Source organism: Monomorium pharaonis, chromosome 1 (genome assembly GCF_013373865.1).
Source record: "Monomorium pharaonis isolate MP-MQ-018 chromosome 1, ASM1337386v2, whole genome shotgun sequence".
Classification (NCBI taxonomy): domain Eukaryota; kingdom Metazoa; phylum Arthropoda; class Insecta; order Hymenoptera; family Formicidae; genus Monomorium; species Monomorium pharaonis.
Window position 1 is genome coordinate 2,209,002 of NC_050467.1, and position 26,842 is coordinate 2,235,843.

Below are 26,842 nucleotides of genomic sequence, written 5' to 3' on the forward strand. Positions count from 1 at the left end.
AACGTTCTTTCCGGCACTTTCGACACACTCGTCATGGTATTTCCAAGCGCTCCAGCAGCATTCCCGGTAACAATCATTAATTTTCTGTAGATCCATCGCGTCTGGAATATCTACGAATTTTTACGAGAAATCCAATGACGCTATCGCTCGCGTATTATTTGTTAATGCGTGTTTTTTTCCCCTAACAAGTCGGCATCATAAAAGTCCAGCTGATCTCCCATTAGAGGCATCGCGAAACTTCGGTATCGGCGATTTGCCTTTGATCTCGACGAATGCATCAAACAAATACAGTCGCGCGCGCGCATATGCACACACACACGTGTGTACACATCTGACGACGTAATAATAACCGCGTGTAATCGAATCGGCAACGCTAATTTCGGTAATGGCCATATTCCGACGTACAAACGAACGTTGACTCGTTTGCCTGGCGTTCACACGCTCATACACGCGCGAATTGTAATTAAGTGCACGGCGCCGTTATCTTTTATACACGCGCGCATACAATTATATCATTATATCGTGATTCTCTTTCGCGGGGGAACGGAACGGGAGACACGGGGGAGGAGGAGGGGAATACCGTCTCACGCTTTACCGGCGCGACTTTTCGCGCGACGGCGCGCGGCGGCGCCGCGTTAATAATTTGTCCGCGAAGATCGAATTGTTTCGCGCTAAATTGACACGGCGTGTTAAAGCAGCGGATGCCCGCCGGGGCAATCGCCATTTCGCAAACTACGAATTACCCGCGATTCCATTAATATACGTACGTCGAACGCGGCCCGGTATTATTTCGCGAAATAACGCTGTGGCGAGCACGCGCGCGAAATTAACACGCATATTTCGTCCCGGCGAAAATAATCTTGCCTGCCCCGAAGGTAATTCGATTTGTCTGCGTTAATAATTACTATTTGAATGCCTAATCGAATATACAGCGTTAAACATGGACATTTGAGATAATGGAGACTCACCGCTAAGCGAGGCCGTGAGCATATTTTCTGTAAGTCAATGATATAGATGTTACAGATACAAAGGAATATCACGCATTTGCAATTTTGCATAGAATTATTTCACGCACACGATTCTGTTATTACAGTAAAAACTCTGGGCCTCTATCTCAGGCAACATCTTGTGTTTGTAAAATTTCCCTATCCCTCAAATATTTCTTCAATGTTACTTGACGCCTTAGTAATGTTAATTGCTGATAAAAGCTCTTGTCTAAGTTGGCTCCAGGCAGTTACAAGGTATCACGTGCATAAGCATTTGCCTGTAGCTAGAAACTCTAAAAAAAACTTTGCAACAACAATAGTTGCAGTATTATGTAGTTGAAAATAAATCTTACAGCACGTAGACGTATATAGACGTACTTATATATTCCGAATAAAAACGATACGCCAAATGAGGTATATGAATGATAGTAATAAATTATTACATATTATCGATGTTTGTTATCGACGTCACGACTTAATATTTTTGCATTCTATTTTTGCTGCCAAGCTTATTAAAGTTTATCTTTACGAATAAAGCCTACATAGTAACTCTATTTTTTATATCACGAGAATTATATAATTTTTACGTGTAGTGTAAAATAAAAAAAATATTCCAATCATTAAAATCCATTGGCATAAAATATATATTGACACAAATGTATCAAGATAATTAATAAAAATACAAATAGTATCGGATTTGAAATCTGATATAAATCATAATTCGCTTAGAATTTAACTCAGGAGTTGTAAATAAGGCTCTAAGACTTTTTTTACATGTATGTTACATAAGGTGATTATATATAACTATCGATCAGCAGTAACTTAAGAAGCATAAACGGCATAGATATAATATGATGTTTAATCTTTTCAAAATCTGATGTAGCAGAAACCGTATGTGTTCGTATGCGTGTGTACATACATGTATTAATATTCCAGATCAAAAAATAGATATCTGCGACTTATTCAATCGTAATAGCAATCGTTTCACGCTTTATGCATATTTAATATATCATATGTAACGTGCGTCTTTCTTGCGTAACTTAGAAAAGGTGAACTCTTTCGCACTTTGTATCGATTGGAAAATGTCGATCACCCTTTTTCCCTATCAGTTGAGAATTATTTCGCTAATTGCGCAAACAGTTCTACGGTTCGAAAAAGCAGTGATTCGCAAAAGAGTGTGACGCGCGTATGCGTGTTTGAGGACCATCATTCAGAGTCCCGTGTAACACGCGCTATGCCTCAATTGCGTGTATGAAGAAGTAGCTGTTCCGCATTTCGCCGACACTGGGCGCTTCACGCTCCATGGCTATGTGAATAAATGAACGCGACGTACGTAAATAACATGTTCCTTGTTTACTACACCGCTGACTTAAATTATAGAATTATGATTTACGATCGCACGCGTGGGCACGTCTGTGCGGACGTAACGTTGATTTAATGCTACGTTAATACATTACGGCAGAAAAGCGCGCACCTCCGCGTCCTACGTGGATCGTTATTATTAGAAATGAGATTAAAAGTATGTTATAAGCGGTACTGATAACAGCTGTAGCATGTTCGAATCTTTTATCAGTAACATAATAGCATAAGCATAACCGAAACTTTCTGCGCTACAGAAATTGAAATCAGCACTTATAAGCGCGAAACATGACAGTATCATAATGTAATCGAAACTTTGTAAAACATATTTTCAAACCTTTCATAAATACTTTAAATTATAAATTACAAAGCGATAAATCATGTAACATTAATGCACAAGTAAAAAAGTCAGTATATATTTACTTTACTTTAAAGAGTATTATATATTTTTATTTGTATATATTATTGTATATACCATTTTTTTGTATATTGCTATGTATATTAAAAAAAGTAAATAAATATAAGAAAATAATTACTGCTTTTATTTTATATCTCCTTTTTAATTTTTGTAATTCTATGTCTGATATGAATGTATATGTATATGTATATATTACCTTTTTGCATTTTCGTTTACTACAAATTAAATTTTTCTTGTCAATCCTTCTGATAAATAATTCTTTTAGATAATAAAAAAATCACGGTTATTGCAAATTATCTCTTTAATAATAAAATAAAATGCAACAATTAAAGTCAATTTACACATATCCATATTTTTACTTTTTCACGAATGGATTACGACGGTTAGTATTTACCTGTGTTCATCCAGTATCAAACATGTCACTTTTTTAGGATCAAGTCTTGGATTTGGATGCAAACTACACGGATACGTGGAAACGATCATTCAGTGACAAAAATGTCATGGATATCACTGACACGGTACTGATACGGCACTGACGCATTACGGTGTAAATTGACTTTAATGTCTTTCATTGCTATACTTCGTGAAATTATTTCTTTTAATATTTAACGTCACGAAAAATGAATTCAGAAATTATCATCGTTATTATCACGTAAATAATTTCTTCCATTGCGCGCTTCTCATCATCAATCAAAAGAAAAAAATATGACAAGTTATATATAATATGACAGGTTAGATATTTTTTTTTAATTTCGCATGCAATTCATTTATAATCCACATTATATTTTAATTCTTCAGTTTTTTAAATATTATTTGTTATGTATTTAATTTAATTAATAAAATTTGTTGACATTATTGAATTTCAAGTTTTTATAATTATGTGCATTTGTAAGTTTTTTTTTACGATTATTGTGCGATTCAATGAAACGAACAATATTTAGATTACATCAAATTAATAGGGATTCATAGAGATATTATTAAATTTAGTCCCGACCCTATTATCAACAATATCGCGTTTAAGCGATTATGACAGCATATTATATTTTCCATTAAGACTCGAATATTATTGATATCGAATATCTCATGCGCAATGCGCAAAATCCTAACGCGAAGATTAAATTGTTCCACTAAACTCACCATGTCGTAATAAGATAATAAAACGGATCGTAAACGAGATAAAATCGCACATTTAATTAACTTGAGAAATGATTTACTCGTAACAAATAATCAATGCTCGTTCATATTACATAAATCTTCATCAACTATCATTATTTCATTCTCTTATTCATTGATTAACATTATATTTCATAATTCTCTGCACATATAAATTTCAATATAGAGATAGAGAATTTAAGAAATACCTAGAGCTGTGTGAGAATTTTAATACAAAGATTTTATTTTAGTTATATTTTTAACATTTGTGATTTTAAATTCAGTTTCTATATGTGTTTTTAATAAAAGAATAAAGGAAATGAAATAATTCCTCATTCAAATGAATCGGATAAAATTTCCCGATTTTCAAAACCGGAGACTGCGTCAGCGGAATTTTTAAAATTGCATCGCCGTTGCACTTTGAACCGCATTATGCATCATATTTCTTTGTGAAAAACTTTGGAGGCGCTGTCATTCATCATTTATTACCGAGGCGTATCTCTATTCCAGTGAAAACAAAAATTACACGGGACTTTTCCTTTCCTTTGCGATCGCGTAGATTCATTGACGGTGATCTATGGTGGGTGTCTTCGGCGGGGAATCGGACTGCCAGAGTGGGAGATGAATTATAAAGTGACGTTCTACGGTGAGAGGTCTTACAGTTACACTTTGCCCGTTTGCTGCAGCAAAGCAGCGCCGTTGCACGTGCGAGCCTTCGCCGGGTCACGTGTGTATCGGAGTGTGTATCGACAAGAGATTTTCATCGGGAGAAGAGCTGCGCTTCCCAGTCAGTGTAACGTTAGTACCATTTAACACATCTCATATCTCGAGGTCGGTCATCCCCCTGACTTCCCTCTTCGTGGATTCCGATCCAGGCGCCAATCTTCGATTCTTCCCGGCGAACTTTAAATCGCACGACAGTTAACACTCGAGAACGCATCCTGCTCTCGCGGAAAGGGTTTCAAAGCTTATCGATTCGTGTCTGCGCTCACCGCGGGCCCTATCGTGTTTTTTCTCCCCTCCTCCCCCCTCCCCTCTTTTTTACAGCACAATCTCGTGCTGTAGCTCGGTTGCAATAAATCATACGCGCGTTCGCCATATATGTTCAACAGTTTGATGTGTGTACATTATAAATGGTGGACATAAAACGCGATCCCGTTCGTGTTATTCGTCATTCACGTGACCCGAGGGGGTTTCGACGTTACGAAATTATCGCGCGTTAATTAACGTCGGCACGATTTTCGCGGTGCTCTCCTCCCCCTCCCCTTTTCGCAACCGCGGCGGAAGGAGTAATACGCGATTTTCGTACGGCGCACGAACGACGAATTATGTAAATTGATCGCAATAATCATTGCGCTTAGTCCGACGACTCTTTGTAGCCTCCCCCCACCCCCGTATTTCGTTCCTCCGGGGCGCTAATGCACGCGGCGCGATTGTACAGAAAGGCAGTCGTGTTAATTAGGGATGAATTAATTCTCACGCTCGGTTAATTACAATCCTATTAACTTCTCTTCCGCTAATTAAAGGGAATATTTATTTATGTTAAACGCCGCGCTCCTCCACCACCGCGCGCCGCGTGCGTGCAAGTCATCGCAGACGAAGGCTTATGGTAATGTGTCGCGATATGGACTGCTCGTCTAAAGAAACGAAGAATGAATAATCAATGCGCTTTAAACTCGAGCGCAGTCGAAATTGTCGGGAAACAGGCGGTAAAGCGGCAGGCACCTCTCTTAGAATTAAACGACATAAGTATACGGTCTTCCACTTAGCAGGTGTTTTCTTTCACACCGAGCGCTCCTCGCGCGGGAAAGTGAGTTTACGCGATGATTTTAGACACGTCCCTGGCTCCGATTAGCCGGATACGAACATTAATCGTCTCTGCAAAAAAAAAAAAGAGCAAAACTATAGAGATCGCGCGCGAAATGCGAATGTTGTAGTGACAGGCGGCTAGCATATACGCCAATTAAATATGATTTTGCACGATAGTTGGAATTGCGGGCTCACGTGCCGTCATGCGACGCGTAAATCGCGGCTTTACGTGGCTTCGCGTTATTGCGCTTCCATTGATCTGTTAAGTGTACCAAATATCGCAATCAATTTACGATCACGGCTCTCGCCGGCGTCTCTTTTTACAATCGACAGATACGCATGACGGGACAATAACATTCGGATAGAGACATTCTACATTCTGCCGCATGCATTTCGAATACATCGAGGCTAAAAACAATATAACAGAATCGCCTTTTCTTGCGGGGGGGGGGGGGGATTCACGTTATAACGAGCAAATGCGTAAAACCAATTTACATCGGTCTATCGTAATAATTCGATTATCGTTCAGACATTTCTTACGGTAATCCATTGATTTCGCAGAATGTCGTACGGTCTATCAGTTGGTCCAACATGCCCGATATCCCTCGGGCCGAGCCTTGCCCAGGTCTGTCCCGGGGCACAGTTTTTGACGTTTATGTCGATTTTGGAAGTGCTCGTGCAGTCCCAGGAGAAGGTGTCTGAGTCGTGCCGGCGTGTAAGGCCGAAAAATCCGATCGACTACTACTACGATTTCATCGTCATCGGCGGTGAGTAAACAGATTGCTTAATTTGCGCATCATTAGGGTGTGCCATGTTTTAGGAGCTAATGACTTAACGCTTTTTCCACAGTAATTCATCAAACAGTATTTGCGAGATTTTTTTGCGTTATCACGCGATACAATTACCGTAAAAACGGCGCCGTGGTAGAATTTAGCAAGAAGTCGTTTGTCGCTTTTTAACTTTCTCTAAAATGTTTTAAAATATATAAACAAATATACAATTCATAATAATATAAAACATAATTTTCTCCAATTATTGACGTCGTCACTATATTTAATGATCTTGTATCGTAAAACTTAAAAAAAAAAAAAGCCGGGAGTCTCGGTAGCTGACGTATCAGCCGGAGTCATTTGTCATGCAGTCAGCTCTCGCGCGATTCTTCTAATTGCTTGCATTAGTTCGCGTTTTTCTGATGAAGCCATCGTTTAGAAACTGTTGCGCCACAAAACGACGAAACAGAAACTATCATCCGCTTAATTAAGGATAAGAGCGTAACGGCTATTTGCCGCATTGAAAGGAAGAGTCCAAGTAACGGCCGGTGATTTTCTAATGGACAAGTGAAATTGATCGACGTAATTGGAATGTATTCTTGTGTGCAACTTACAAGCGCGTGTGATCGGATAACCGGTTCGTGTATCGATTCGAACGAGTGATAACAATCAAGTCGGCCTTATTAGAGTAACAAGTTGATATCTTGTGAAAATGTGCAAACAACAAATCGTTTCGCTAATCGTTATTTGGATGTGACTTTGCGAAAGAGGCTGCCGATTTCGATAAACAAACCGAAATGGTTCACGGTGCAGCGGAAGCTAAACGATAACGCGGCTCGTAAATGCCGTTCATTTGTGAAAGTCAACGAACCGTAAATATAATAAAGTAAATGTGTAACAAAAGATAAAAATGGTCACACACGATGTGTTGAAATGGCATAACCCAGTTTCTTTCTTTCCTTTCTTTTTTTTTTAGACAATGGGAAAAAATTAATTCTAAAAACAGGAAGTGAAACGAAATGCATAATCCATAAATGAAGGAGCATTAATAACTCAGGCAAATGTACGCGATGATTATTCGTAGTACTTATACATTACTGCTGGCCTATATATCTAGCAAATAGTACTTTGATAATATAACACAATAATACAATATAAACGGATATAATCGCGCGCTATCACGCAATGGTTCAATCGGCACACGATATCCGCGCCAATAATGATTATATTAATGAAATACTTGTTGGGGGATACATAATTCATCGGGAAAATGAAAAACATCTGATGTTTCACGCGTGAATTTCACGCGTGAATTTGTCCGAGTCGAAATTTTGATACTACTTTAATATCCATAAGACTATATATATGTATGTACGTATATACATATAAGCATGTATGTACATATATATGCATGTGTATTTTATCTCTCTTTCTTTCTTTTGTATAAATAATGCTTTCCCCTTTTTTCTTATATAACACATCATTCTAATTAAGAGTTCTAATATTAAAGAGATGTTAAATTAAGTAATTAATATTAATAATTTTAAAGCTAAAAAGTCTCTATATGCACAGTAAACCTTGCGGATATTACTTGACCAAATTTAACTTTTTTTAAATATTTTATTAAACGAAATATAATGCATTGCCCTACTTTTTGTTTGCTATTTTAAAAATATATCATAAAGATTGCAACATTAAACTACATTAAACTTTAATATATAGTATCATTATTAATTTAATTTTTGCTATTAAAAAAATAAAAAGAATTAAAGGTTTAATGTAGGGTCAAAATTTCGACTCGGATGGCATGTATCAAAGCGACTGCATTCTCGGCATATAATTTCTACACATATATGTTATACGTTTACTATATATATATATATATATATATATTTTTTTTTAATGAATACGAAAGTTTTGACAGGTTTTCAACAGATTGTAACCAACAGGTTTTTTTTAATGTCGACCGCTTTTCGGCATTAAAAAAAATATTACATACATAAAGTTTCTATCAGACTTTTTAGTATATGTTACTTGACGTTACACCGAGAGTTACAAACGAACGAGCCTCTCAGCTCGGGTGGACTAATTTTCTATACAATTAATACTTCTCGCTGTCGCCCGTTGCAACGGCAATAATGCGTAAACTCGAGAACTCGGGAGTGTTTTCCCCCCGCTGGGGAAAACAAAGGATTAATAGTAAGTCTCTCGACGTGCAGCGCGATATTCGTCGCGACTTTCGACATTTACATTCGACCGGCGAACCCGGTTCATGGAGCCTGTGGCCGTAAGGGAGACGGCGAAAAAAAAGGGGAGAGAAAGGAGAAGTACATAATTGAATATTTTAGTATGCGGTTGATAAAACCCGTCGCGTAAATCCCGTCCCGGAAATTCGTCGGTCGGGAACGGACGATACCGAACTCGGGATCGAGCGATCGAAACTAATTTTCTTTGCTTCCCTTTCGGTGATTATTCCCGATAGGACTCCCGGGATATCCGGACGGGAAGATGGAATTTTTCAGTGACTCTACCGGTTATCCGGTCGCCGCATGGATGACCGCGCTTCGCTCGTGATATCGATCGACTCTCTTGCCGCGGCCCGAATTTTCTCGCCCCGCGAGAAAATTCTCGCTTACTCCGTAAGTAAGAATACTTACGCGCCGCGTCGTGAAGAGAGGAAAAAATGCGTGGAGATATAATGAACGTGGAAAAGTCTCGTCGTTCCCTCGGTATTACGATTACTGCATTTCTAATTAGAGACGCTCGCATTGTGTAAGAATGCGTAGGTTCTTCTCTGAATAAAACGACGAGTGTCGCCCAAGAGGACGCAGAAACAAACGGTATACGAATGTGTGCGAATGATTAATCGTTACGTCGGTGACCGTGGGTGTATTACCACAAGGAGGTTGGGGGAAAATATTAATAATACCGTCGCTGAGTAATTAGTGTGATGCTTATTAATTATTCCGTCAATGCCCGGTCGGGAAAAAGAAGCTCACGGAATAATTATAATGGCGCAATGCTTGGAGCAGAAGTTGGAGGGCGGTAAAAGGGTCGAGTCGACTGGAAAGGAAAGAAAATGGATTTTGTCATTATCATCGGAGCTGAGCGGGTAACGCTGTCGCGATAAAGCTCCCGTTGAATAAAATCTCGAATATGAATAGCGCCGCGTGACACAGTGTAATTGAAATAATTGCAAAGCTGTCGTATAACATCTCAGTTAAAAATATAAATTACGTTCAAAGCAAATCGACGACGAAAAGAAGGAAAGGGTGAGGGAGGCAGGGAAAAATCTCACGTCGGGTGAACCGAGGCAAAAGCTTATTATTCCGCCAACAGTCGACGTAAAGAATGATGAAGGTGCACTTGTAACAATCCGGAAAATAAGCGCCCTTTATATCGCTCCCGGGGTCGCCTGAATGTGCGGAAGATGGATTAGAAAATCAAGATAAAACACCGGCACGCGGAAAAAAGCACAAAGTGAGCAAAATGAATGCCGCCCGGTACCGCGCCAGCTGTTTATGTGATTCGTAAACATAGTTTTCGTGTGTAACGCAAGATCCCGAAAAATCCATCGGAATAACAAATGTTTTTCGCGGAACGTTTATTTCACATTCCCGTTGTAAAAGGGAAAAAAGGGTAACGGGAGGGGGGGCAAAGGGGGGAGGGAAAGGAACTGTTGCACGCGTTCCCCGATGAGAAACGAAGAAATACGTATGAATAAATATATACAACGTAATGCATTAGCAAATGAAATAATCACTATAAAACGTTTTGCAACATTTTATGTTCCTTTCCCGTTTCCCTGCCCTCCCCACGTAACCGGAATAATGAAAGAACAGAGGAAACACATTTCCATGCGTAGCATCCGCAGCAGTAATAAATACACGTTTTTTTTTGCGAAATGTTCGCGAAAATTTAACAAGCCGTTAAAGCAGCTAATTAAAAAGTAATTGAGAATTAAAGATTCGGTTTAAAATGAAGCCACCCTCGACAAGATCGACGGTTCGTGCGGGGGAGCACGTCTCGCTTATCTCGAAACAGCGAATTCCTCGTCTCTATCGAGCAAAACGGGATTTAAAAAAGCACTATAAACCTTCCGGTTTACATGTTTACCACGGCCAAACACAGTTATCACGAGTCGTCGCCCGTGGCCCGCGGGTGGTAATTGTTATTTGTCGTTTACAGGGGTACGGCGCGATCTCGCCGGCGAAAATGCAATTCGACGCGCATGATCGTTCCTATGCACCGCGTATCCCGTTTCGGATGTGATATTAATATAGACGTTATTTATTCGGTCGCGAGGCGCGTGATTATTGCATCATTAATTTAATTACCGCCCCCCACATGCCGACCCCCTCTCTCTCTCTCTCTCTCTCACTCCATCTCTCTCTCTGTCTTTGTCCAGCTCCCCCGTGTTCCCTCTGTCGAAACCGCCTGGTTCGACGCGGACCGTCGCGTCATTACACCGACGAAGCTACGTTCCATTATTCCATGCGTTTCTGTCCCTGCCTGTCGGGACATATAAATCCTCGAAGGTGGCAAAATTCATTGGAAGAGAGAGTGAGAGGGTGAGAGGAGGAGGGGATTGGGATGCAGATAGCCGGTGCGAGCGATGCGGAGAGGACGGTGCGCATAATGTGATTTAAACGGCTCAACGAATTTCATACGCTCTTTGCATTTCGGGATAATTCGTACTGGCGATGGGATCGCCCATGCGCGAACGCGCCCGCCCGTCCTGCATTTTGTTTATACATTTTGGCGATCCGTCGCGGCTCGTTAATACGGCGATGACGACTGCAGCGTGAACCGGTGTTGGTGGATTATTCACGGGAGCCGAATCGGTATGCCTGAAACGGAATGCGACCGTTAATTTTAAGAGCGAGATGTACGTCGTCGTAATTTGGCGCTTCTTTGAAATATTAACTTTAGTAACTTAGAAAAAAAAAAATTACGGTAAATGCCACAAGGAATTATCGATCTGTACAACTTTCTTTTCATATAGCAAACGAAGAATGTGCGAATAAATTGCTAAATTTTCTAAATATAAAGTCGTACTAACAAGTTGCTATAAAAATGTTACTGATAAGTTGTTATACAGACACTTTCATGCATGTGCGATGCACAGCACAATACACATATGGCAGACTAATAAGTATAAGTTGGTATCTCTGGGAGCTCCGTGCGTCTGCGGACTCCAAGTTGGCAATTTTTCACGGCAATAACAGGCAGCGAGATCGCCCCGTGTTTTTCCCCTCGGCGGGGCGCGACTTTTCCCCCCTGCATTTTTCGCCGATCAAACACGGCTGCCTGCACGCACACACAGCCAGAAAATAAAACGGCAACCGAGCGGAATAAACGCGCATCATTCTGCATCTGCAACGCGTCAAAACGCGGCGCGCTAAATATCGTCGGAAAAAGTCGGCGCTAGACGCGTCGTTGACACCGTTGCGCTCTCGCCGTGCGGGGATAAAGAAGATCTCTCTTTTTCCCCGGTCCTCTTCATTTTAATAATTAAATATCGGATCTTGAATAAAATTTTCACGATTTTAATGCCCGCCACGCTGCATGCATATCCCGACACGCTCGCAATACCGTATGCAGTAATTTATACGAATATTCAAGCGCGACTGTGAATGATGTAACTACCGACGTCCTTTTGACGTGTTTTACCTTCTTTTAAACAGGTTGCATTTTTTTCACTAACGTACACGTTTCTCAAATTTTACAAGATATTCTGAACACGAGGCCAGACTGTATTTAGTAATACCTGACTATCGGGCTTCACTTATATTTGATTCAATGAATAATTCTAGTACCGGAAATGTTAGGCTCGAATCGATCAATTCAAATTTGAAGCTAAATCGGTCGCTAATTATATGTCAAATATTCCGTGCATATAGATATAAACACGAATATCTAGACAGATATAATCGCTTTTACACGTTGCCTCGCGTCATTCATTCATGCCCTAAATACTTAGGATGTATAATTACGTTCTCGCGCACACGTACCCGCACCAACATGGCGTGATCGTCGAGACTTGTTTTCCGGACGAGTACAAATTGCGATCTGTCGCGGAGTCTCGCACGCCGCTAGTTTCCTATTACGAGTTATTTCCAGTCGCGCATGACGATTAGTCAGTTACGTTATTAATGTCAGCGTCGGCGATTGACAGGCCGCGCAAGTGTACGGACACGAAGTGTACAACATACCAGGAAATATATATATATATATATATATATATGTTATATATACCAACGTAACCTGAACTACGATAGAAACCAAATAAATCGGATTTTCGTGATTTTGGAAGCGGAAGCGTAGCGTTAGCTCGCGCGGGGTACTTAACCGCCCGGCCGCTATCGTTACATCTCACGTAACGCACTGTACTCGAGGAAGCGGGTACACGCGGGAACCGCGAAAATTGCACGTACAACATTGTAAGGAAGCAAGTGTAGCGTGGCGCATACGTAAAATTCCGCGGGAAGCGAGCGAGATCGCTGCGCGAGGAAATGGTGAGGAGGAAAAAGAAGAAGAAGAAGAAGAGTACACTTTCTTCGCGCGGCGTTAAATCGCGGATCCTTGACCGAGAAGCCACGACGACGACTGTTGCGGGGATGTGAGCCCCGTCGCCGTCTAACGATAAGCAAACTGTCGGAGGCAAACGGTCGTAAAGATACCAATCGACGAGGCAGCAGCGGCGCGAATGTATCTTACGTGAGCCGAGAGGGAGACAATGCGCTCTCGTGTGGTACTCCCGTCGGGCGCTCGCGGACTGGGACTTTCGCGCTTCGTGGTCCCGCGATATTTCCTATCTCGCGGTCTCGCTCTGTAATCTCGACATTCCTCCGTGATTCCAGTGGGAGATGTATCGCGCGCACGTGCACGCGTACGACGGCTTCATGCGAAATTGGTCGCGGGTAGCACGGGAGAGAAATCGTGGGGGGCCGGGAAAAATCAGCGAACACTCCGTTCGTTCGTTCGTTCATTCGCTCGCGATCTCATTAAGCGCGACGCACGAGTGCTTCGGGTCTTCCTTTCAACGCACGCATGCACGTGTACGTGCGTTGTACACCGTTTACGTAAGAGCAGGTCATTTCTGTCGAGACAATATCGCGATTTCATCTACTGGCCGCTCTTTCCCTCCGCTTCCTTCGTATATCGAATCTCGTTCGAGTGCAGTCGCATTACGGTTGCAGGAGGGGCGGGGAAGAGGAAGACGAGGAGAAACTTCCGCAAAAGGAGGGAACCAGCGTACGGGTTGGTATTATCGTTGCTCGCGGATTATCGCGAATATTTAGAGAGACTGGACTTGCCGATTATATCCTTCTGTCCTTTTCTCTCTCTCTCTCTCTCTCTCTCTCTCTCCCTTTCTTTGTATGTAGTCGCGAAAGTAACAAGCCGAGAAACACTTGCGTTGCGACACGTAAATTAGGTGTGCTCTCTGTTTTTCTAGCGTTTTTTTGACCACGACTCACAGCATGGCGTGCACGCTTTTTGCTCGCGGCCTCAATCGATATTGAGATTATTCGATGAACGTTCCACTTATCGTCTCGGTCATCATGCACGAGATCTGATAATATACGAACAATCCAGAGAAGTATTATTACCCTGTGGAAACATAATATTTTTCCATTTTCTAAAATAACAGCTTAGTATCTCACGCAGATTAGTTAACAATAATTGAACGACTGGTATAGAGGTATGATATTACGAAAGTCATCTATCATGTTTAGATCTCGTTGAAACAATCACGACAATTAGTGGATTATGTAATAAATATACTGCTAGTATATAGTACGTTGATTTACGTGAATATACATTAATAATCATTTATTGATCAGCCATCTATTTTTATTATCTTTACGGAAGTAAAGAAAATAAAAATAAACGAGGTTACAAGTAAAATAATAAATAATATTGTAATCTTTTTAATAAAAGAGATAAATTATTAACTTTAAATTTGCCAAAAAGATATACTTAATATTTAAAAGTATTCCGCGTAACAACAATATATCTGAATTGATATTTATAATTATAACAAATGTGCTAATTATACCGTAGTAAAACAATTTGTTATGCAGTAGCGATAACTACTCTCTCGTTCGCCTACAACTTTCATGAATAGTATTTTATATCTTGGCCTTCAGAGATTAATAAAAATAATCGGAGTCCAAGAATTCCACATCTCGCAATAATAATTATATTCCACGATCTTTATTACCGGCGAATGCCATTGTCAGTCGATTCTGTTAAAATTCTCAGCGATGCAGAAGAGTACTTTAGCCAATGTTATACAAAGCTAGGACGTTATCTCCGACAAACGTTATATTTCCACTTACATTTTCAACATCACGAATTACGCTTATTACAAAGGGCTGTCAACAAGTGTTCAACCATATATTATTATTTTAATATATGTATAATTTATTAGAGTTAATAATTTAATACCTTTTTATTAAAAAATCCAATTTTACTTAATATACATTTTAATTATAATCCCATTTATTTTTAATTGCATTCCAGTTATATCTAAAATTCGATAATCTTTAATCACATACGCTCTATATAAATAATATTCAATAAATTAAAGTTTTTAAATTGTTCAAACACATACACACTCATAGAGAAAAAGTTACTGTGTACGTAACTGAAATAGCAATAAGATACCCATGGCAACTGTTGAGCAGGCGTCGAAAGAATATTTTTTCAACGCTCTGAAGCACAAACATGTCGTGCGGAAAGAAGTGCTGCTGCTCGCGGTGTTACCACTTTACTGATTCTTCCTGAGAGAAAGAAAGAGAGAGAGAGAGAGAGAAAGAGACTGAACGGATCACGAATACTGAAAGAACGGTGGCAAGAACGATCACGATCGGACGCAGTCTATTTTCCGCGCTGTTGCGCCGAAAGCGGGTCGCCGAGCCGCGCACGAAAACGTAAGAAAACATAGAACAATTCCGGCGCGCAATTGTGAGAATATTTACCATTCGAACGAGACAGACATTTGAGCGACATTCTTGCACGCTCATTAAACAACATATTTTTCTCAATCTCAGTTGAACACGCGAAAAACGCAAAAACAAGATTTTCTAGAAAAAAAATTGATATATTTCGAGAGAGGTACAAATATTAATAGCTACATTAATCAATTTGTCATCCGTGGAAACTCAAATATTTTATTATTTAACTTTCTGTGAAGAGAGAAATTCAGTATACAAAGATAAACATATATATTTTTCTATTAATTCCATCCGATTTAATCCATTTTTTATTAAAGTACAACAATTTGATGTAACCAAGAAAAAACCATTGCATTCAAAAATAATACTAATTGACATACATACTTCAACGAAGATAAAAAATTCATATTGATTTTCTTTATTTCCTATATTGGGTCACAGATTCTAGATAGTTATTTTTAAAATTTAACATAAATAATCTTATTTTATTATAGTATGTAAAAGAGTAAAACTTTTTAATATTTTAATTTTTCCAATAATTCTGTCAAAAGAGAGAGAGGGAAAGAGAGAGAGAGAGAGAGAGAGAAAGAGAGAGAAGTAGCTATAAATTATGCTTTATTTAATATATCAATAAACCAATATATAAATATTATGTCACGATATAACGATGTCTCGTGATAATATTTCTCTGTTCTACATAAGTTATTTCTAAGTCATGCCAAGTTATGCAAATATTCTTTTCGGTCATTAATATATTCTTGTAACAATGTAATTAACATAAATTCAATTCGTATTCGCGTTTTGCTTACCTAAAGTACGTGTACGGAAAGTTTTGTCCGGAACGGGAAGTAATTTCCTTTATTAATTGCTGAATTCAAAGCGGTTCTCATAAAGGAGCTAATTATAGACATCGTTAAGCTGATTTAGTGCGGATAAAATTCCTCTCGGTTTTGTTCCGGCTTGGCGTCAATATGGAAAAAAAAAATCTTTAGAAACGCGCGGGACGGTGCTCAAAGGTCGCGAACGTCAAGTTCAACTAAACGACTAATTATCGAGAGACGAATTTGGCGCGTGCCGGTACTCGCTCGTCGCGGACTGATATATTTTTCTTCCTTCCGAGACTTTCTTCTCGCTTCTATTTGTGGATAGAAGGTAGAGAACCGAGAGTTTCGCTGCGTAACTCGTTTTTCCGCAAACGGGTAGCGCCGTATACCCTTTCGAGTACGTTGCAAACACGTTTAACAACCATCGATTGAAATATCGCAAGATTCCATCGTGCGGAAGGAGGGAAAACCGACGAGATCGAGAAACATTTCATCGAGAGCCGTAGCGTTGGATGCGGATATGCACATAAAAAAAAAAAAAATAAATTTATAAGTTCTATATTTAATACACAGTTATATTTAAAACACGTGCGATTTCCCAGACGTTACCGCGCGCAGCTGTGGTTAAATAAATATTTATCCCTCTTATATTATGAATATAAAATTCATGAATGTGAGGAAGAGGTGGGAACTGACTTGCGGAAGTAATCTTGTTGAATATGCATCAACTATCTCGTTCTCTCCTCTATACATCTTATAATGTGATCATTCGTTTCATAATTTACGAGAAATGTGCATAAACAGAAATGTCAGTCTTCCTAATAGAAAAAAAAAACGACGCTACGAGAATAAACGGTTCGCACAACGATAATGGAACGTAACTATATGCTTTTAATTAAAATTTCGAGTATTGCTTCAGTTGTGCGGGAATACAAAATTAAGAGGGAAAAAAAAGGAAAATTTATACAAGTTATTTGTATATAAATTTTAACGCTGACGCACATAATGTACTTGTTACACGTTGAAAAGTCTGAAATGCATGAACGCATTTGCTTTTCAAAAAAGTTATTTTTCCCCGCTTGATAACGACTCTCTTATCAGGTACACCATTATTACGCGTGACCGGAAAGGTACATTTACAACATCACAATTTTGGGGTCATGCAAATAATATGGCTCGAAGTCGTGTTCCGGTGTGCAAATCTCGGCTGTTTATGCCAGACATGCAGATTGACTTCCACGAATGTATTCTCATCCCTATTAGAAAATTATCATGATTCGTTCGGCCGCAAAAAAAAAGAAGATAGCTCTTCAAATAACGGGAATGAAAATTTCACGCTCGAAAAAATTCCTCCGCGTTGAAAAAATCCCTCCACGTCGACGGAGCTCGTTATATACCGAGGACATTTATCAGCTTCGCTAATAGAAAGCGACTTCATATGAGACGCGGATGAAATCCACGCTCGCGTTCACCGCAAAATTAATCTGTAAAAATGCACCGGGCTCATAAGCGTATTCGCACGGAAGGCATTAAGTCAGGAAAGAAACCATTTGTATTTGGCCGTTATATGTATATACGCGGGCCCGATTTACATGGACGTAATTATGCGCGATCGACAAAATAGGGCGGGCAAATCGCATTACGCAAGTGGCAGTCGCCGTAACGCGATTTGATACACATGCGGAAATGCTAATTGAATTTCTTGATTAGAATATCCCGGCTGTAATCCGTAATATCTGCGGGAAAGTAGAATTCGATTAACGCGCAATTCCGTTGTAAGCGACGGACTCGCGGAATGTATTTATGTCGCATGAAACGCGTATCCCACGGTCCCGTTGAGTTAATCTGTTCAATTAATCAAACATTAAAAATGTGGGAAAAATAAATGCGAATCCTCCTCCCGCCGTTGTTATGTTTATTATCAATACGCTGCAGCAAAATAATACATTTTCATGTATAATGGAGCAACATTATTGAAGCTCCTGCATTATTGTACCTGCGCTACGCGCGGCCGTACAAATTATGCCAGTCGCGTGATCGTTTCAAACGAACGTCGCCGATAATGCGGTGACATTCGCAAATCTAGACTGACCACGCAAACGGGGAGCCCTCCGCTGCTTATGGGAATGCCCGTTCCCATCGTTCTTGCGAAAACATGAATTAATAATTTACCCAGCACAGAGCTGCGAAGACATCGCGATAAGGTGTTTTATTTAAATAGTCAAAACACATTTTAGAACTTTCACCGTTCCTTGGCTAAAGATACGAGCACGCAAATAAACTGTCATAATATCTAGGGTCGCCAAATATAGTAACGAAAGGAGGACAATTGCTGTAAATGTTAATATAAAGAAAAAGAAATGAGAAAAGAAATTTTTTAACATTAAAAAAGACTTACATATTACAGTACATTTTTTAACACTTTTCTGAAATAAAATCAATCGATAATTCTGCAATGGAGTTTGTCAAACTGCATTGGAGTTTAACTGTTCAATTGTGTTTTGTGTTCAAATAATATATGTCAAGAGTTGAAAATTGTACCACCTCTATATTCAGTTATTCCATTCTTGCCCTAAAATCAAATTATAGGACATGTCTTTTTAAAATAGAATGTTTGGTAACCCCAATAATATCTAACATGCAAAATTTAGAAACAAAAATTCCACGGACTTTATATTTTATATCCATCTAAATCAAGACTGACATATACCATATCTATCGTACGTCCGCAAATACATTATTAATTGCACATCATACATGTAATTGGAAAGATTACCATTTTGAAAAAAAAAACAAAAAAAAAAACGTAGAAATATTTAAATCGCCGAGAGACAAGCGCGATTTCATTAATCTTCAGCACGTGCAAAAATATATGTGTGTACATGGCTGCAATCACATAGCTCATGGTAAGCCATTGCCAAGGCCTTAACTACCAGCTTTCCAAGCCTTTTCGTAACAATTGATAGGATCGTAATAATAACAGCCACGGCGCTAAATTACGTACATCCGGCGACAGTCGATTAACATAACAATCTAAAGCCATATATTACATCCTTGCGTCCGCACGGTAATCACCATCGACTGATGACTTTTCACCTCTTATCGGACGCACGGAGTTCTTCCTGGCTTTTCTCGCGTCCGTCATTAATATACTGCACATCGACACGCGGATGCTGGGAGAGGGGAGAGACTCGCGCGAATGATCCATCGGCCGATGACGGATCTAATCGCGAAAACGGAAACGTTAATTAAAGTCGCGCAGATGCTTTCCTTCCGGCGAGTGCAATTATAGCGGCGTTTCACCCGAGACCCGTTTCTTCCGCATCGCCGACGGGATGCATTTTTTCTCGAACCGGTAGCCGCTGAATAACGATAGGACTTTAATGACTTTTGTCGCTTCGAAATTAGGAGGATCAGCCGGTGCCGTGGTGGCGTCTAGACTGAGCGACATACACGAATGGAAAGTTTTGTTGCTAGAAGCCGGCCCGGACGAACCACCGGGTGCTGAGGTTCCCAGTATGGTGGCAATGTTTCTGGGTAAGTTTCAATTGGACCATCCCCCCCGCATACATAGCGCCGGTGTTCTCTTACCTACACCCCCGCGTTTAAATCTCGCCGCGATAATGAGTATTTGGGGCGCTCACAACGTAAAATCAGATTTGATTTTTTTTTACCTTATAGTTTTTGATGAATATTGAACGTAAATATGAAAAAAACATCAATGAGATACAAATGAATGCGTGAATTTCTCTCGCCTGTGATTTATTTCGATCCTTCCGTAGGATATTCTCGTAGACTGATCTTTTTTTCATTTTCAATGCTCGTTATTAATTATGTCGTGAAATAAAATGTTCAGCGTGTCCGCTGAAAATTCAATAAGAGCTAATATATTATCATTTATTAGCATCTCTGAAACTTGATTTTCATCAGAACGCTGCGCATTTAATTCACCGATAATGTTATTAAACGAGAATCGAAGTCAAATTAGTTGCCATAAAATCTATAGAGATGTGGAAAAATGACACGCCGCCACGTATGTCTGAGATATCCGCGAGTATCTGGAATAATTACGCGAGTAATCATATCGCTCTTATTTAAAACGCGAGTGTTTCGAGCACCTCCGAGAGGAAATTGTGCTCATCTAGAATCTGTATTATTGCGAGTGCTGTTACGAGATCCGTTACGGGCTTTACGCATGTTAAACGATCTGACAATTTTGCCGATAGGAACTGACATTGACTGGCAGTATCAAACCACGAACGAGATGAACGCTTGTCTGTCAACCGGCGGAGCCTGCAGTTGGCCGCGCGGTAAAAACCTAGGCGGGACGTCCGTCCACAACGGTATGATGTACAACCGAGGCCACGCGAAAGATTTTGACAATTGGGCGGCCATGGGTAATTCCGGATGGAGCTGGCGCGATGTAAGAATCCCATAAATCTATCTCTGCAATCTACATACGAACGCAAATTGATTTTTGCCGTGAAGGGAGTAAGCGATTCAAATCACTCAACTTATCTCTTTAGAGATTGCAAGATTTGTAATCTCTAAAGTGAAATATTATAAGGAATAAAAAATACATTTACAATCGACGCCATTATTCGGTCGTAACTTGTCAAAGCGCTATAAAGTATGAGTTATAATATCATTAGCATTTACGTCTCCTAGCCATGATACTGCAAGTGTCTTTCAGTTCTATAAAACGTCTATAAGGAGAAAGTTCTGTCGGTATATATATATATATTTCTTTCTTTTTTTTTTTTCCTAAATAAATCGCTGAAAGTTTTCAACTTTCAAAGATATTTGTAGAGATCGAACGAGAGAGATGACACGTTTATAAGAGAGATAACTGATCTTTTAGGTCCTGCCGTACTTCATGTGCTCCGAAAACAATACGGAGATACACCGAGTTGGTCGCAGGTATCATTCAACCGGTGGTCTGTTAACAGTCGAACGGTTTCCATGGAAGCCTCCAATCGCGGATGACATCCTCGCGGCGGCGGCCGAAAGAGGATACCCGATTAGCGAGGACCTGAATGGTGACCAATTTACCGGGTTCAGTGTGGCTCAAACCACAAGTAAGAGCGGTGTCCGGGTGAGTAGCGCCTCGGCGTTTCTCCGACCGGTACGGCATCGGCGCAATTTGCACGTCTCTCTAAACGCTGTCGCCACCAAGATTATTATTGAAAATAACAAGGCCGTTGGAGTCGAATTTTATCAGGTTAGTACATACGCGTTTTATTCTACACATCTTTCAACGGTAACGATGATACATTCTCTATGTTTTATTATATATAATTTTATTATACATAAATGACATATTAATAAGTATTAAATTTAATAACAATTGTTCTAAATTTTAATAATTATCTCTAGTCTATCTAAAATATGACACGTTATGTATACTGACAGATGTGCCAAAAGTATTTTAGAAACTTCGTTTAGTAGCAAATTATTCTATTATTCGTTAAATATTATTTAATAATTTTATTTAAAATCTTTAATTCAATTTAATTACGGATATATATAGTATATTCTATTCTATTACAAAATTTTAATATAAGTAAAAAAGATATGCCATGAAATTTCAATTTATATTATCTTTCACGGAAATCAAAAACGTTACTCGTCAGAAATTAATAATGAACCTTCCAAATTGTTATATAATTGCAACAATTTTACGTATAAACCTATTTGCAAATATTTGAGTGCGGCGTGATTGACAGTTATAATTTTTATACATATCGGAAAATCTACTTGTGTCATGTTATCGCGAGCAAGAGGTCGTTTTTATCTAGCCGGGAGTCATAGAAAAATTCGCTGCAACTTTTATTAATACGCTGAGTATGTCACGCTTGAAAAATCTGTATTATGCACGAATGAAAATTTGTCGAGGGCTTTATTTTATTGTTTTACCTATATTGAGCTACAACGCTCTAGTAATCATGCGCAGAAGTCGCACGATGCAAAGTTGTTTTTAAATCGATATTAAAAACACGAGTTTTTGTCCCCGTTCATTGAAGTTTTAAGTTTTTCGTATATAGTACACACCAACAATTACAAGATAGTTGGTATTACTTATGTAATAGAGTCACTTACATGGGCATTAAGAACATGATTTTTTTCTCGCACTAAAGTTACAAGTTTTTCACATGCAAAGCAATGATTGCGTAATGGCAGATAGCTCATGCGCAGATATCGCGTAATAGAGTCACTTTCACGGGTATTAAGAAAATATAATTTTTATCTTGCTTGCTGCATTTTAAAGTTTTTCATGTGCAATAATCAATAATCAATTCGTCCTAGTTTATTTAACATCGATGCCTTTAAAGAGACCTTTAAAGGCCCCGCTCAACTTGGTTTGATCTTGATTTAGCGTTTTTATTAATCAATCGCAACACGACGCGTTAAATTTCCCAAAATATACATGTCAAAAGTAGATGGGGACATAATAACGACAATACCCCGCAGCATCGGGGAACTTTGCTTTTTGCCGGCATGGTTACCGGCACTTAGACACAAAATCAAGTTCGCACTCTAAAGCGCGGTGAGTTTGATGATGTGAGTTTCAATGAACGCATCTTCAGGACGGTGAACTTCGAGTTGCTCGCGCCACAAAGGAGGTAATCGCCTCCGGTGGTGCCGTAAATTCGCCTCAACTGTTGCTACTCTCCGGAATCGGACCGAAGGAACATCTGCAAGCGGTGAACGTCACAGTCGTCAAGGATCTTCCAGGTAAGCGATCCATTCATCGCACGTAAGTCATTACGAATATAATATATCGTCTCGGAGAGGAGGATAATAATTCTCCGACATAATTTAACGTAACTTATCGATAACGCACGAAAATTTATTATGTATTTAAAGTACGACCCGAGATTAACGATCCCGCGGATATAGGTGCGAAAACGTCTACATTAATTGCGAAAGGCGCAAAGTTTTCATTCTCATTGAACGTAATTGACGAGAACGAGCGCGTCAAGTCAACGCCCGACTGGATCGCCGGTCGATAGTAATTATGTCAAAGTCGATAATTGCATTTTTAATCGGTCGGACCGTTTTGCGCCAGGTGTCGGGGAGAACCTGCATAATCACGTGTCGTACACTTTATCGTGGACCATCAATCAGCCGAACCTGTACGATCTGACCTGGGCGAGCGCCACGGAGTATATCGCCTTCCAGAAAGGACCGATGTCGTCGACCGGTTTATCGCAATTGACCGCAATGCTACCATCAATCTACACGACACCAGACCATCCTGATATCCAGCTGTTCTTCGGCGGTTATCAGGCGGCCTGCGCAACTACTGGTAAAGTCGGTGCGAGTATGAACGATAACGGTCGCAGTATCAGCATGTCGCCGACAATGACGCACCCGCGTAGCAAGGGTAAGCAGATGGTAATTAGTCCAAAGTACCGGACCTCCGCCCGCTAAAAATTAGCTAATTAGATAACTAATTTTGATGAATTTATCATCAATCCCCCAGCAACCACGCTAAAATTCCGTCCGTAGTTTAAACGCAGGAATTACAGAACCACGCTCGTCCACAACCGTTAATTATCATTACCGGGAAAATTTCTACAAATTGATTAATTAATGCCCCCGCATTGCATCTCGCGGTGATCCATGAAATTCGGATCGGCGAATTTCGACAGTCAATGTATCGCGCGTTAGCGCTTCGTTATCGATTAAGCGTCGCCAATAAACAAACATATATGATTGCAGGCAAGCTGCGTCTCGCGAGTAACAACCCCCTTGAGGCGCCGGTCATCTGGGGCAACTACCTGAGCGATCCTATGGACGTGACGATCCTCGTCGAAGGTATTGAGATCGCCTTGTCCCTCGCCAATACCAGTGCCATGGCCAAGTACAATATGACTCTGAATCACAGACCGTCACCCGCGTGCTCTCAGTATACCTCTCTAAGCAAGGAGTATTGGACGTGCGCCGTGCACCAGGACACCGGCCCGGAGAATCATCAGGCGGGCTCCTGCAAGATGGGTCCGCATGATGATCCCATGGCCGTGGTCGATCATCGATTGAGGGTATACGGCATCAGGAATCTCCGCGTGGCCGACGCGTCCATTATGCCACAGGTAGATACCTCTTGTGATCGCGAGTTGTTGATGCGAGTTTTTTTTTTCCTTCTCTTTTCTCGATCATTAGCGAGAATCGTGAAACACTCGAATTTGTTCATTGTAAAGATTCTTCAAGATTAATGCGCTATTATCGTTCGGATACATGTTCGTCATTTTTAAGTTTTTAAATATTCAATTAATTGGAAGTTGCGTTCCCAGTTGCGTACAATCCATTTTAAACAATTTATAATTCGTGTTAGAATTTAAAATAGTTACTTTATAATCTTGTATGCCATGTAATATGAAAAGCAATTGAAGAATCAGAATACATAAAATATATATTAAAATATGCACTAATATATACATCAAAGTACACGGTATCAAAATTTTGAGCGAAAATTCATCATATTTTTATTCTAAAATCTGATATGAATTATAAATCGCCTAAAGCAAGATTAATAAACTTTCATAACGATGCCAATCTGATAATATATTTAAATCTATACTAGTCATATTTAATTTTAATTCAAATTAAAACTTTTATGATGATAAAAATTTAATTTTACCTATAAAAATCTTATAGCGAACATTCACAGATTTTTATCTATAGAAATCTGCGAATGTTCGCTATAATATTTTTTTATATATTGATTAAAAATTAAAAAAAGATGTAAACACAGGTATAATTATTTTTTCAAGGTAACATCCAGCAACACGGCAGCCCCGGCGATGATGATCGGCGAAAAGGCGGCCGCGTACATCAAGTCCGACTGGGGCGTTGCCGGTACACAATGGTACGAACATGGGAAAGAACATTGGAAACACAATCCACACCATCCTTGGCGGCCTCATAGTCACCAGCAATTTACCATGTTTCCCTAGTTCACACACGACGATCGACAGCACGCTGGACCTGTTACTCTGGGGGATCAAGTACATCGACTGGGATCAGGCTATATGGTAGCCGGGCTCCACGATCTATCTAGTCTCTTATTGCATCCATCAATGCGCTTTCCGCAGCCTAAGAAAGTCGGCGAGAACGCGACCAAAGGCGAGGACTCACTGGAAGATCCCTGTAGGCTGCGATTTCCTTTCTCCTCGGTATGACCGAGCGGTCGAGCCGGACTTACATCTCGCTCGTACGCTCTATACGTTACGTTTAGAAATTATGCCGTTGCAATTATTTGTTACTAACGCAGTGAGGCGTACGACTGAAGACAGAGTCGTTATCTCGCTGTATCGCCATGTATTAATTTTCAGTTAAGAATTTCCTAAGATTATGCGACTCGCAGCGTCGCGGCTACCGAGAGGTCTGTTATCAATCAATTAGCCGTGGCGCAACGGACGCAAATCTCCATACAACTTACTTACAAATATTGTTACTGTTATTATTAATTCCTTAAACATACTATTTCCTATTGTTTTTAGTTACCATATGCACCAAGAGTTTAGATTTACGAAAAAGTTTAGATGTACATATTATGCTAATAATCTATTTCAATATCGCGTTCGTAGTACCTTTCGATAGCTGTGGCATATAACATATCACCCATGGATGTCTTATTAAAAAATAATGACCAAAGACAGATTCTGGTACCTGGTACACCAATCGCCAAAAAGCATAGTAATTAATAATTAATGAAAAAAATGTGTTGAAAATGAAATGAATTATAAATATAGACGACTCGTTCGCTCTCAGAGTGTTTGGGTGTAAATCAAAATACTGTAAATAAAACAAGATTGCAGAGACCAAAGATAAAATAGCCACTTATACCTGTTTCCATATACACATTCCTACAATACTATTATGAATTGCGTTTGTGTCGTAAAAAATAAATACGATATTCAAAATAATAAAAATAAACAATAAGTGAAATTAGATTGATGTGAGTAATAAGATATTTTTTTCGATCAAAGCGTATTGATGCCTATATTTTCTGTGTGAATTTATGTAGTTTTCCAATTTCTTTTCCAAACACGTCTCAACAATTTCATCGGGCTTGGAACGTAGTTCTGAAACTGAATTGGAAAGGTAATGTCACAAATTAAATTGATAAGCAATTTAATAATAATAATGAAGGTATTAAAATGCAAAGAATTTATGGCGAAAAATATCACTTTAGCCAGAAGGTTCGAATCTGGAACCTCTCTATGACCTACTTACAACGACCTACTTATTTACATATTGGTTTAATTTATTATTTATCTACATCGCCTGAACCAATAAAGAATGAATTCTTTTAGAAAGGACCCCGCACGATTCTTATGAAAAAACTACCCCAGTCAAGTTGCTCCGTTCTGAAATATATTGTAGTTCTTATAATGCTGAACAAAAGTCTCCATAGTCACAACCATGTAAAATCGAAGGGTAAAGAAATATGAAGCTCTGAAGTCATAAAATATGAGTGTTTATCATATTTCTTTCTTCAGAGATACTTCAGAACATAATGCCTTTTTTACGTGTAATGGATACATATGCATAT

General features: G+C 39.5%; 2 protein-coding genes and 1 long non-coding RNA gene across 5 annotated transcripts in view; 1 reads left to right on the forward strand and 2 right to left on the reverse strand.

The window, feature by feature from the left end:
- The window catches only part of LOC105839826 (nephrin), a 352,537-nt gene that overhangs the window by 231,591 nt on the left and 94,104 nt on the right, over positions 1-26,842 (reverse strand). The gene's annotated exons all lie outside the window — the stretch shown is intronic.
- LOC118644245 (glucose dehydrogenase [FAD, quinone]-like) lies at positions 3,646-26,116 on the forward strand. 2 transcript variants are annotated; one of them, XM_036295452.1, is made up of 10 exons: positions 3,646-4,713; positions 6,286-6,491; positions 19,690-19,818; positions 20,508-20,704; positions 21,143-21,502; positions 22,869-23,016; positions 23,351-23,668; positions 24,007-24,377; positions 25,059-25,153; positions 25,242-26,116. In XM_036295452.1, the coding sequence occupies exons 2-10, from the start codon at positions 6,287-6,289 to the stop codon at positions 25,321-25,323; spliced, it is 1,905 nt and encodes a 634-aa protein (XP_036151345.1). In that variant the 5' UTR covers positions 3,646-4,713; position 6,286; the 3' UTR covers positions 25,324-26,116. The 2 variants fall into 2 exon arrangements, with proteins under 2 accessions (XP_036151345.1, XP_036151344.1); XM_036295451.1 differs by having other exon boundaries at positions 3,651-4,713; positions 25,059-26,116.
- Positions 7,475-12,757, reverse strand: LOC114254899. The gene is made up of 2 exons (XR_003626215.2): positions 12,509-12,757; positions 7,475-11,344 (listed from the first exon to the last, which is right to left on the reverse strand). It is a non-coding gene; the product is annotated as an uncharacterized LOC114254899 (long non-coding RNA).